Genomic DNA, 12,757 nt, shown 5'->3' with positions numbered 1-12,757 from the left:
CACATGGTAGCCCAGGGCAACCCACTGCCACAGGGGCTGCAGCCTACGCCGTCGCTGGCGACTCACGGCAGCCCAGCTCCAGGTTGAGATGTTGTTCAGCATCTTAGCTGTAGAGGGCAGTGTCACTGGCCCTCGTATGTGGGATCCGAACTGGGGCCATGCTGCTCAGAGCTGGCGTCCCAAGCCAGCTCTTAACCAACACGCCACTCGGCCGGCCCTTCTTGGCAATTTTAAAACAGTTTCCACTGGGATTAATAATTTTCATTTTTTGTTTGTGCTTACCTGTTTCTATGTCCTTACTCATTAATTTGTCCCCAAATGCTCTGCCTAAAGCACAAAGCTTCCATACAGACATTCAGCTATGTCAGGCAATCTATCATTAAACAATTTTTCTCATGGAGCCATCACTCCTGGAGCTCTTGGGCCTGCTCCAGTTTGGACTGATTGCTCTGTGGACGTGGGACATTTCTGAGGTCGAGGAATCATTCTCTACCAGCAACCTTGGGGGTTCCTGGCATTTCCTTTTCCTGAATCCAACATCTTTCTCCTTTTTGGTTTATTCCCTTGTTTTGGTGGAACATAGTCACCCAGTAGCTTCCTGAGACAGGGATTGAGAGGTATTTTTAAAGTTTCTGAATATCTGAATGTGAAATTAAAGTAGTAACTTTAATTTCACTTGATGGTACTATGAGGGACACAGAATTTTAGGATGCAAATCAATCTAAGTTTCCAGTGTTGCTTTCAGCATTGCTGATCCCCAGCATATTGTACATAAGCTGTTTTTCCCTCTCCAGCAGTTTCTAGATGGTCTCCTTATCTCTGCTGTTCTTAACTTCAAAATGATGTGGCTTGGAGCGGGTCATCTTTAATCATTCTGCTGGCCCTGGGCATTCAATGGACTTTTCAATCTGGAGTCTTACTTGTAGATCTTGTTCTCAGGGAATTTTCCTTGTGTTACTTTCTTGATAATTTTCTTTCTTCTCTTTTTAGCATCTTTATTGAGTCAGATGTTGGGACCCCTCAGTTCAGTCTTAACTTTCTTACATTTTCTCTCAATTTTTCCTTTATCTTTCTGTTCTATATTCTTTCTCTGTAAAATTTTTTGAGGGACTTTTTTTTTTTCAAAGACCACGTTCTTGTCCTATGATTACTTTACAACAACAGAAAATCACCTCATCATTCTGAGGAAACAATTTTTTTTTCCTTACAGTTTTCTTTTACTTGTTGCATTATTTCTGTTTCCTTTTTGTTTTCCCCCTGTTCTTGGTCTAGGTCTACCTTTCAAGTTCAAGGATTGGCTCAAATGTCTGTTCATCTCTGTTTGTGTCTCCTTATTTAAGAGGCACTAAGCATCTGACTAGAAGTTCTAGGTCATGGCAGGGATTGTAAATAAGTGAGGCTTGCTGGGACAGTCAGTACTTTGGGGGGCCCCCCAATGTCTATCACTGCAAGTCCTTCCCCTGGGTCTCTTGGGCATTCCACCATTTAATTGTATCTTTTTCATTTAATAGTTTATCATCCCTGCTTTCACTGGATAAATATTTACTGGGCATTGACTTTGTGCTGGGTCCTGTGATTGATGATTATCTATGAAGAGTTTACTTTATAAAACTATAATCAGTTACAAGTAAGGCAGTTTGGTGGTGATAAACAGCGCGGACTTCGAAGCCAGACTTCTTGGATTTTAATCTCTGCTTCTCTATTTGTGATCTTAGGGAGTAATACAAGCTCTCTATGCCTCAGCCTCCCAATTTAAAACAAGAACAATGATGGTACCAATCTCGAAGGCTTGTTATGAGGATTCAGTAAGTCAGTATGTTTTAAAATAAGTTGGGAAGGTTATTTCTCAAGTAGCCTAAACTATTTTCAAGCAGCTGTGCAGCATTCACTGAGAAGGGAAGTGACACTAAGGACCTACTATATGTGCCAAACACTAAGCTAGTTGTTTTATATGTCATTCCATTTAAATTTCAGCCTCAGAGCCTGACAAGCAGATACTGTTTCTGCTTCACAGGTAAGAAAAATGAGGCTCAGGAGGGAAATAACTTGCTGAAGGCTCCACAGCTGGTATGAGGTGGAGCTGGGACTTGAACTCAGGCTTGTCTGGCTCAAAGCACAGGCTTTTCCAATCTCTCACATACCTCCCATCTGTGAACAGACAACTGCAGCTGTAATATGCTAACCAAATGGTTCCTTTCAGGGCCCGAGCAGGACTCCACGAGCCTCTACATTCCTTCTTTTTCTAGTGGTATGGTGAATTAAATTAAATGCTAATAAAGTCATACAATAGCACTTCTTGATAAATATCCTCTACTTTAACCTGAAATTTCCCTCTCAAGTACTCTAAACTGATGAAATTTCACTCAGAAGCTTTTAAAGCTCAACTCCCAGGAAACCACGTTTAGTGAAGCCAAGAAGCAGAATCTCTAAGCAGGAAGAGAAGATTTTACAGTTTAAAGGGCATCTCCATCAGTGATGAATTCTACGTACATGGACACTTCCAAGAGGGACTATAGGAAGCAAGAGGCAGGATGGGGCTGTGAAGAAAAAAATAAGACCAAAAGGAGGGTGACCATGTAGATATCCAGCTACCCAGAGCCTGACACATGCTGTCTTCTCAAGGAAGCACAAGACCCAATTACTCACAGTTTCTCCAGAAGGCAGATGTAGAGTCTGTGGTGCCTGCTTGTTCAAAAATTTGTTCAATAAGCGAATGTTGGCAAATGTCCCCCGCGCCATGATGGCATCATTACCTCGGCGGGAACCATAGGAGTTGAATTCTCGTGGAGTCAGGCTGACAATACAAGCAGGACAGGGGCTAGGTTAGTGAACGGAGTGAAGTTTAACCTTAGCTTATACCAAGAAAAGAGAAAAACCATAAACCTAGATATTTCTCTAAGTCTACCAAACATTGTTCTCCAAAGCAGACAAGCTGTTCCCGTAGCTTCAGCTGAGGGCAGAGTGCGAGGTGAGAGGTGGTAAAAGGCAGAAATTAATACTCTCCCAGGGTCATGGTGAGCACACAATGTGATATATAGATGACGTATTATAGAAACATACACTTGAAACCTATATAATTTTACTAACCATTGTCACCCCAATAAATTTAATAATAAAAAAAAATTCTCCCAGGGTCAACTTTATGTCTTATCAGTTTCAGAAGAAAAAGCAGGAGGAACTCTAGTAAGAGTATTTATTTTATTTATTCAGTAAGGTAGCCTATAAAGTTTCACATAAGATAAAATATTAAAAATGGGTAAGAAAAAGAAAGCAAAGACAATATCCGGGTAAGCCAGTCAGGTGGCGCCAAGAAGGGGGAAACAGAAAAAAATTTCCATAAACTAACCAGAAGGAGGTTCAAATTTGTCCCTGGGTTATCAGGAACTCAGTGTAAAGGCAAGTCCCTCAACTGGCAACATGGTTAACAAGTTTTCAAGATAAAAATCAAAGCAGTGCCGAAGAGGCAGAGCTATTCCTGGTCCTGAAATCAGAGAAAAATCTTGTCTGTGGGCCCCCGTGAAAAGGAACTTTGGGATGTCAGGAACAACACCTTACAATGAACATAGTTATCAGTTCACTGGGCTGTTTCTTAAAACGCTAGGAAGTGGGTGTGAGTGTGAAGATAATGTAAAGTTCAGATCTAATTTGAGGATTGAGAGTCTACGAATGGGCTTCAGAAGCACATGAAATTATATCCAAAATGTTGTGGATGTGTGCATTTTTGGGGGGAGGTATTATATTTGCTTTCATTCAATTCCCTAAAGAGTCGTCTCAAAAGAGGTCAACAATCATCAATCAAAAAAAGGGGTTGGGCTATAATTTAATACATATATAGTCATGGGATGTGGAGTATAGTGTGGGAATGGAGTCAATGGAATTGTAATAGATATGTATGATATTGGAGGTAGGGGGGCAGTGGATGGGGGAGAGGGGTTGTCACTTTGTGAGGGGTGAAAAGGATAACTATTGAATTGTTTGCTACACCTGAAACTAATTAAAAAAGAAAAAAAAGAGGTTGGGCTGGCTGAGTGGCTCAGTTGGTTAAGAGCGCAAGCTCTGAGCAACAGGGTTGCCAGTTCGATTCCCACATAGGCCAGTGAGCTGCATCTAAGCTGAGCTGCCGCTGAGCTGCCAACAGGTGGCAGGATGGCTCAGCTGGTGAGAGCACGTGCTCCTAACAAAAAGGTTGCTCGTTCAACTCCTGCCTGGGATGGTGGACTACGTACATCCACAACTAAGATTGAACACAGCACCTTGAGCTGAGCTGCCCTGAGCTGCCGACAGGCAGACGGATGGCAACTGGACTTGGGAGCTGAGCTAGCTACGCCCTCCACAACTAAGATTGAAGGACAACTTGGCTGTTCCCCTTCCCCAATTCCCCAATACTGTTTCCCTTCCCCAATTCCCCAATAAAATCTTAAAAAAAAAAGGGGGGGGGTTAGATTTTGTTGCTCAGATTGGTTCTGGGCCCCATCTCTGAAGAAAATGATTTGGGAGGAGGGGATGGAAACCAGCAATTTTAAGTCAGATTTGGAACTTTGATTAACATGGGTATATTAGAAAACAGTAGATAATATTGGCACAATAACTGTTAACATTGGTATATGACTAAAGGACTGATGAATGGATGTACAAACTGTAAATCCTTGAAACAGTTCTCTGTAAGGAATATGTCTCTCAGCCAGGAAAGGCAATGCATTTCAGGTCATATTCCTGCTGCATGTTTCATGTGTACCAAGGCTCCGTCTGCCACAGGTTCAGAGCAGAGCTTTGTGCTTTAATAATTAGCCAAGCTGGGGCAAGGATGACAGCTGAGTCTAATGAGTACAACAGCTGCTCAAAAAGAAGGTCCCCCCTCCCTCTGATGGGGTTCACATGCTGCCATGGAAGCTTCAAAGCAGCAAACAAAAAGGGCCCCAGGGTTCAGTGAAAAACCAGAGACAGATTCCAGAGACCATGTGAAAGAGAAGTCCTGGCCCATTCCCTCCATGTTTGCCTTTAGCCAGTCCTCATCTCACACATACTTACCCTCTGTTAGTTAGATAGCGAGCGGCAGGGCTGTTTCTGGCAATATTTCCAGCAGGAGAGATGTGGTCGGTTGTTACTGAATCTCCCAAATTTAATAGCACATAGGCATCCACAATGGATTTCGGGGGCTGAAGATCCAAAGTCTAGCAAAGAACACAACAACAGGTTTGCCCAGGTTTTCTCCAACAAGTCACCAGGGAAGTTTCAACAGAAGTGGTCCATGCACCTGAACCAGATGACAGCTCTACATCAATGCATAGAAAACTCTAGTATTTTTTCTCCCAGTTTTATCAGGGGTGCTTATAAAAATAAAATTAATTTACTCAAAACATTCATATCTCACCCTTGAAGGGAAGGCAAAATATTGGCATTGTCCCCTCAAAAGCAACACAGCTGCAGCTGCCAATGACATTCTCTTTCTTCATGTCCACAGAAATGACATTCTCTGTCTCCACATCCACAGAACGCCTCAGATGCTGAGGACAGCTGGAATTCTGACTTCTACTCCCATCCACTTTCCATAGGCAGCCACCCAGGGGAGGATGGACTCCTTAATCATCAGTTTCAGGGAAGATTTCCCTTGTTTTTACGGGTGTGAGTTTTAAATATGGCCGGCCCTGGGAATGCTCTTCTCGAACAGCCCTCAGACTTCACTGCGTTCATGTCCAGGTGGCACCTGAGCACCAGAGTGTCTCTACACAGCCACATGGAACCCAGGGAAATTGTAGGCCCAGTAGCCAAATATCTCAGCTTCCCAATACTCTACCCACCCACTATTACTTGCTTGGGTTTGTAGAGGTTTTAATGAAATGGGTAGTCAAAGCAAGGGTATGGGATAATATAGATTTTATAAGAAAAGAAGACTTTTGAAGAACTCATTTTGTTAAAAAATAAAAAGTCATACCAGGTTTTCAAAGAATGGTGGTGCCTTAATATATGTAGATTTGGGATTCCAGTAATACAGCTTATCTGGTGGGGCTGCTAAGGCATTCCAGCTTTCATTCACAGTCTTAAAAAAAGAAAAAAAAAGAAATAAAAAGGTCAATCTAATTACATTCCATTCTAAGGAAGATTTAACACATAAACATAAAACATATATTCAAGCTAAGAGTACAATAAAACCTTTCTTATTTTAGTCACACATAAGAATCCCTTTATACTAAGTCAGTGCCATGCTAAATAACTTCAAAATGCATATGCACTGTGACAGGCAGCCTCTAGGATGGCCCCCACGAACCCCCATCCCCTGGGATTCGCAACTGAAAGTGAGCTCCTCCTGCTGAATGTGGGCTGAACCTCGTGACTCATTTCCAAGATTAGGTTATAGGCTCTGCCTTCTGTGTCTCTCACTCCCTCCTGCTCTCTTACCCTGATGGAAGCCAGCTGCCATGTTGTGAGCTGTGAAGAGATCCACCAGCAAGACACTAAGGGAGGCCTCTGGCCAACAGTCACTGAGGAACTGAGGTCCTCAGTCCAACAGCCCGTGAGGCATTTCATCCTGCCAACAACCACGTAAGGGCCCTTAGAAGTACCTCTTCTCCCAGCTGAGTTTTCAGATGAGCTGCAGCCCCAGGTAACACCTTGACCGGAGCCTTGTGAAGGCAGAGGCACCCAGTTAAGCTATACTTGCATTTCTGATCCACAGAAACTGTGAGATAATAGATGCTTGCTGTTTTAACCCACTAAGTTTTGGGGTAATTTGTTGTACAGAAATAGATAACTAATCCATATACTTACAAATATAACTTAAGAAATAATAATCCAGACTGTACCAAAGAGGAAATTATTTACTCTCTGAAGATTTGGGGAAGTAGACTTCCAGGTCACATGTTCATTGGATAGCAAATGACAGCTGCTATGCACTAAAATTAGCTTGAATTTTTTCTACAGGTCCATTAACTCAGCCTTTGAAGAAATGCATTTAATCCAATGCCCACCAAACTCCCTCAGACAATTTCCCAAAGAGCCACTGTGGGAGAGCACAGTACATGGGTATGATCCCCATTTGACCCCTCTCCCCAGTCTGCTCTCTAATTTCAAACCCAAGCTCTAGTCAGCTGCCCTTGGGTCAGCTAAACACAGAAAGCAGGGAAAGAAATAACATCCAAGGGTTTCAGAAGATAATACTGAGTCCCATACATTTTCTCCCTATTTGTAAAATGCATAAGAAGTTTTATTTATTTTAGCAGTTTGGTGCTTCCTACTGAGTGGCATTCATTCATTCATTCATTCATTCATTTCCTTTTTAAGCATCCAAATAATTCTGAGAGGTACATTCCAGCAATTGACTCCACTTCAGTGACACACGTAGTGACTTCAGGGGTCCTCAACCACAGGTGACACAACACCCTAGGCAGCCTGAGAAAAGGAGAGTTATGGAGAGCTGGCCAGGAAGCACACACAGCCCAGGGCCTTTCTACTTGAGGCTGCCACCCACTTGTCCAAATCTGGGAACATCTGGGGTGTGTAAGGATTGTAAAAATGTGAGTCACAGGAGAAAAATGACTGAGAACAACTCCCCTGGTTCTCTGAAGAAATACATGTCACTTTCCATAGTTTACACCCTCACTGGCCTCAAGGTCTTCAGAAATGACACAAAGGAGCGGCTTTCCCTTAGCTACTTGGGGGAGGGCGGGACCTCACCTCTATTTTTTGATAGACCTCCTTAAACATCCCAGGGATGACATACTGACGCTCCACTGCCTGGATCTCCTCTCTAGTTGGCCAGATGTCCTTCAGAAATACCTGTCGTCCCTCTGCATTTACCCCTGGGGAAAAAAATGTTTATTAATGAGCAAAACTTCATTTAATATCCCTTTTTCATTATTACAGAGTCAAGCCTCATTCTTCGAGGTGGTTATGTTGTCTGAAGTCCATGCACACACTTCAGTCATGAAGACTGAATCACTGTCCCCAAAGGAAATACAGGGTTAGGTTTCTGAGAACCTCTGGTTACAACATCTTTGTCAACCAGTCAACATATAACCTTGCTTTACGTGTGTTTCCATTTAAAGACACCTTATTTAATACACGAGTATACTGCTGATGCATGAACATTGAACTCACTGCTAACAGCACTGTAACTCGTGCCTGAATGGAGCCTATCTAACACGAGGCACACTACAGGCTAACTGGGCTTAGAAACACTCGCCAGCACTACAGCACCATACTTGGGGCCATTTTTAATGGTGAAATCACCAACAGAAAGCACAAATATGCGAACAAGATGGCATTAAAGAGACCATGAGCAGGATACTCGTGTACAGTAGGACGGTTCAAACAAGAAGACAGAGCATGGCCTCGTTTGATTTCAGGTGAGAATGTGCACATTGAACGACTCCAAGTGCCCCCCTGCCGTCCCCCTGCGCTGTGTATGTCTGTGAATGACCACGGAAGCATCATGAGCACTGATTTGGGGGTTAAAATACATTTTAGGGAATAGGCAAATTCACAGATATGGAGTCCACATATAGTGAGGATCAACTGCATCTCTGAAGTTAGGATTTCCGAAAAGTAAATTTTAAAGGGGCATTATTTTCATATTAGCTAATCTGCTTAGAATGGAACAGGAAGCAAGAAAACCAGAGGGAAGGAGACAAAGCGTCTGCTGAACTTCGAGAAATTAAACTATCTGGAGTATGTTCCTACAGAGGATAAATAAAAACAATGCCTATCATTAGATTAAAGCAGGAGTTAGAAAGAGAGGAACTGGAGAAGCCAGAACAGCAACCTAAAACTTTTCAAATGATTTCCCTTTTCTTATCCCTTGTCCTTTAGCAATTTCTTGCTTATTTCAGTTATGTCTTAGCAGGGTATTGGGAAATAAAGAAAAGACTCGCCTTCTCATCTTATCTCTGGAAGTTCTAGGCTTTATCATCTATTAAGAAAAACATTAATTTCCCTCCAATAATATTTTCAGATTCATTGGGAAAAAAAATTGTAACCACACAAACAAAATCTTACCCAACGGCTCTTTCTCAAAGTCAATCTTGATGGTCCCGGCAATTGCATATGCTATTACTAAGGGCGGAGATGCTAAATAGTTGGCTCGGGTATTGGGGTGGACCCGACCTTCAAAATTCCTGTTCCCAGATAGTACTCCAACAGCTACAAGGTTTCCCTGTGTAAGGCAAGAGAAAAATCAGGTCAGAAAGCAAAGAGATTGCCCAGGCTGCACGTTTTTGGCCATTTGCCAGTTTTCCCACCACCTGGAAATAGCTCTTTAAGCTTCCCTTTCACCTAGTCCTGTCCCCTATAGGGGAGAAGAGCACACAGGGTGTCCCTGTGGGAGATTCTCGGGGTCAGAAGACACAGAGAGACGGTTCAGTGGTTTCTGCTCACGAGAAAATACCAGGTGAGTCAGAAGGCAACATCCTGATTATTGTGCTGCCTGGGGCCTAAGAACAGGTGGGAAAGTCTAAAAGTTGGAGGCTAAAGGAAGCCACATTGACTTACATGGACTTCATAATTGATTCAAAGCAAACCAAATAGTATTTCTCAAAGCTATAGAATTTATTGGACAAAAATCAAGCCGATGCAATGTAGTTCAGATTCGCTTGTATGGAGACTTCTCTGATTTTGAACCAGTTTTCAGATTACCAGGTACGAAGCATTGTGGCGCCCTCTGTAGTCAAAACCTGAATTTATTAAACACCTGTGTCCAGGTGCCACACTAAATCTTTTATGTCCATTATCATCTCAATGCTCAGCTCACAACTCCGTGAAACAGGTACTAGTATCACCTCCAATTTACAGCTGGGAAAACTCAGGCACAAAGAGGTTAATTTACTTGCCCAAGGTTATACTACTTGACCCCAAAGACCATACATCTAACCACATCCCCTGCTTCTCTGGACCTTCTTGAAATTACCAGCATTTTGGTCACACATCATATGAAAAGAGACAACAGCTCTGAAAACCCACGGACTCCTCTGTAATTACCTGTGTGATGGCTTCTACCACAGGTTCAGGCAAGGGCCCACTGTTGCCAATGCAGGTCATGCATCCATAGCCCACCACATCAAACCTAGGTGCCAAAAGACAAGCACAGGATAAAGATAATTCTCAGTAAGCCCTTCTGCTGGTAACAGTTCCCAGAGACCACTGATTTAAAGAGAACAGCAGTGCAGGAAATAAGTTTACTACAGCGCTGTTTCTATAAAGCTTTCATTCTTAGGAGCATTTTGATATATTATTCATCCATTCCAGATCATTCAATTAGACTCCTTTTTGAGTAAGTTATAAAAATGATTCTAACTGAATGATCTGACGTTTTTAAAAGTGCCCTACTCTGTCGGATGCAAGGGTTTAAGTCTACTCAACGTCTGACAAAAGACTACGCCATTAGATACCATCACATAAGCTTACGTCTGTTACAAGGCGACATAGCAAGAAATGCGTGGAATAAAATACAACAAAATCAATGATGTAAAAGAAAATTCTCCCTCACCCAAGCTGAGACAGATAAGGCATGACTCCACTGTCTCGCAGGTAGTAAGTGACCACACCACTCCCAGGAGACAGGCTAGTTTTGATGTAAGGCTTCACGCTCAGGCCAGCATCCACAGCTTTCTTGGCTAACAATCCTGTGAAATGGTAAACACAGACACGGTGTGGGGGACCACCTCCTCCAGGTGCCAGGAACAGTTTGGGAAGGAAACTGATGTTTCAGTCTGCATTTCCTGCCACTGCCTGACGATGCTCCCTTCATGTTGGCACTTTCTGCTGCCTAACAGAAATCAAAAGCTCACTGGCCTGAAGTCTTCACACGTATGCAATAAACTCAAAATGTGTCATGGAAATGAAGAAAGAGATTTTTTTAAAGAGATAAACCTAAAACTGTTTGTTTTTACTTTTTGGAGGGAAAGCAACCTTTCTAATTATGTTTTATTTGGAGGAAAATTATAATTGGATGGGCCCTTTCTTAAAGTATATGAATTGTGAGGAGTATAGTCAGTCTAGAAGCAACAATCTAGCCCTAAGATTTTTTTTTTTTAAGATTTTATTGGGGAACTAGGGAAGGGAACAGCGTTAGGGAATTGGGGAAGGGAAACAGACAAGTTGCTGTCCTTTGGCTCTTCAGTCTAGTTGTGGAGGACGTTGCTTCACTGGCCCATGTTGGTATTATCATTGCGCTCTTCCCTGGTGAGGCAGATCAGTCGCTGGCCACTGGACGGCCGCTCACGGCAGCTCACGCTGGCTGCTGGCCACTCACGGTAGCTCACAGCAGCCCACTGCAGCAGTGGCTGCAGCCTATGCTGTCGCTGGTGACTCATGGCAACCCAGCTTCAGGTGGAGCTGTTGTTCACCATCTTAGCTGTAGAGGGCAGCGTCACTGGCCCATGTGGGATCCCAACCAGCAGCCCTGCTGCTCAGAGTCCACACTCCAAGCCAACTCTTAACCAACGAGCCACTCGACCAGCCCCTCAGATATTTCTTTTTTCTTTTTTTTTTTTTTATAGCTGAGCCATCCTGCCACCTGTTGGCAGCTCAGCGGCAGCTCAGCTCGGGCCGGGACTCTAACCACTTTTGCCCAGAGCTCACACTCTTGAGTGAGCTGTTAACCAACTGAGCCACTCGGCCGGCCCAGATATTTCTTAAAGAGCTTCTGGGGCACTGGACTTGCAGCAAATACAGAGATTATTAAAGTGACGCTGGGTGCTCTGTCTTAGGATGTATCACAGAAGTAGAAAATAAATGAGTAGGAGTATAAAGAGACAAAAAGCTACAGATAAGCTGGTGAGTTGTATTAAGGGAACTGGTTTGCTCCAGACAAAAATAGCTTAGGAGGCAACACATGAATTCTTGGACAAACAAAGTTTTCCTTATGCACTTGTCCACTTCCTAAGGAAAGGACTGTTGATGCTCTTTGGTCTATTGACACACAAGGCACTAGAGGGAGGAACTCTCGGGGATGCTTAAAAATTTGGAAACTAAAGAGACCTTATAGTAATGAAACTGTGCATGTAAATATTAACTACTTAACCAGAATTGCATAATAGGCAGGTGAGTGTTATCGACCAGTGCCCTGCATCGTAATTCAAAGGCACTTGACAACACATGTAAGACAGTGTAAATTCCACAGTACAAAAAGGTCTATCGGGTTTTATGGAAAACAGTTTGTGACAGGAGAATTGTTATTTTTCCTCCAGTCTGACATAAGACTATAGACTTTTCCAGAGATTCATCTTTTTTTGTTTACTTTCTTCTACTAATTTTGTGTTAATTCTAAAGACTATTATACATTATGTATTTTACTTTAAATGCCTTGCTTTGGACACTATTGTGTAAACATTTCTGGGCCAATAAATCCCTGCATCTGGAAAAGACAAGGTTCCGGTAGCTACATGGAGAACTCAGTTAAACCCCTGGGGCACGTCCTGGATGATGTCCACTCACGTGTCCACATGGCCATAAGGCGGGTTTCAAATGCACTTACCGGCTCCTAACATCACAGATGGATTACTCGTGTTTGTGCAGCTGGTAATGGCGGCGATTACCACAGAACCATGAGCAAGGGTGAATTCGCTGTTATCGTAGATAAATGTCTTATAGTCGTTATGATGCTCCGGAGCAACCTGGAATCCTTTAAACCCTTGCTATAAAAAAAGGGGATATATATATATGTATATATACATATATATATACATATATATATACACACATACACATATATATATATATGTATATATATATGTATATATATATATATGTAAATATTTGGGAATTA

The 12,757-nt window shown here is 42.7% G+C and overlaps 1 protein-coding gene across 4 annotated transcripts in view; it reads right to left on the bottom strand.

Annotated features, from left to right (window-relative positions):
* ACO1 (aconitase 1) overlaps positions 1-12,757 on the bottom strand; it is a 59,162-nt gene that overhangs the window by 6,952 nt on the left and 39,453 nt on the right. For all 4 annotated transcript variants that reach the window (XM_019632768.1, XM_019632771.1, XM_019632770.1 and 1 more), the window contains exons 11-18: positions 12,467-12,626; positions 10,478-10,613; positions 9,970-10,054; positions 8,992-9,148; positions 7,672-7,796; positions 5,933-6,037; positions 5,029-5,171; positions 2,647-2,794 (exon numbers count right to left, since the gene is read on the bottom strand). In XM_019632768.1, the coding sequence (XP_019488313.1) occupies positions 2,647-2,794; positions 5,029-5,171; positions 5,933-6,037; positions 7,672-7,796; positions 8,992-9,148; positions 9,970-10,054; positions 10,478-10,613; positions 12,467-12,626 (1,059 nt within the window). The remainder of the gene's footprint in view (positions 1-2,646; positions 2,795-5,028; positions 5,172-5,932; positions 6,038-7,671; positions 7,797-8,991; positions 9,149-9,969; positions 10,055-10,477; positions 10,614-12,466; positions 12,627-12,757) is intronic.

The sequence above is a fragment of the Hipposideros armiger genome, unplaced genomic scaffold (assembly GCF_001890085.2).
Source record: "Hipposideros armiger isolate ML-2016 unplaced genomic scaffold, ASM189008v1 scaffold_1171, whole genome shotgun sequence".
Lineage (NCBI taxonomy): Eukaryota > Metazoa > Chordata > Mammalia > Chiroptera > Hipposideridae > Hipposideros > Hipposideros armiger.
This window is presented reverse-complemented; position numbering and strand designations above follow the sequence as displayed.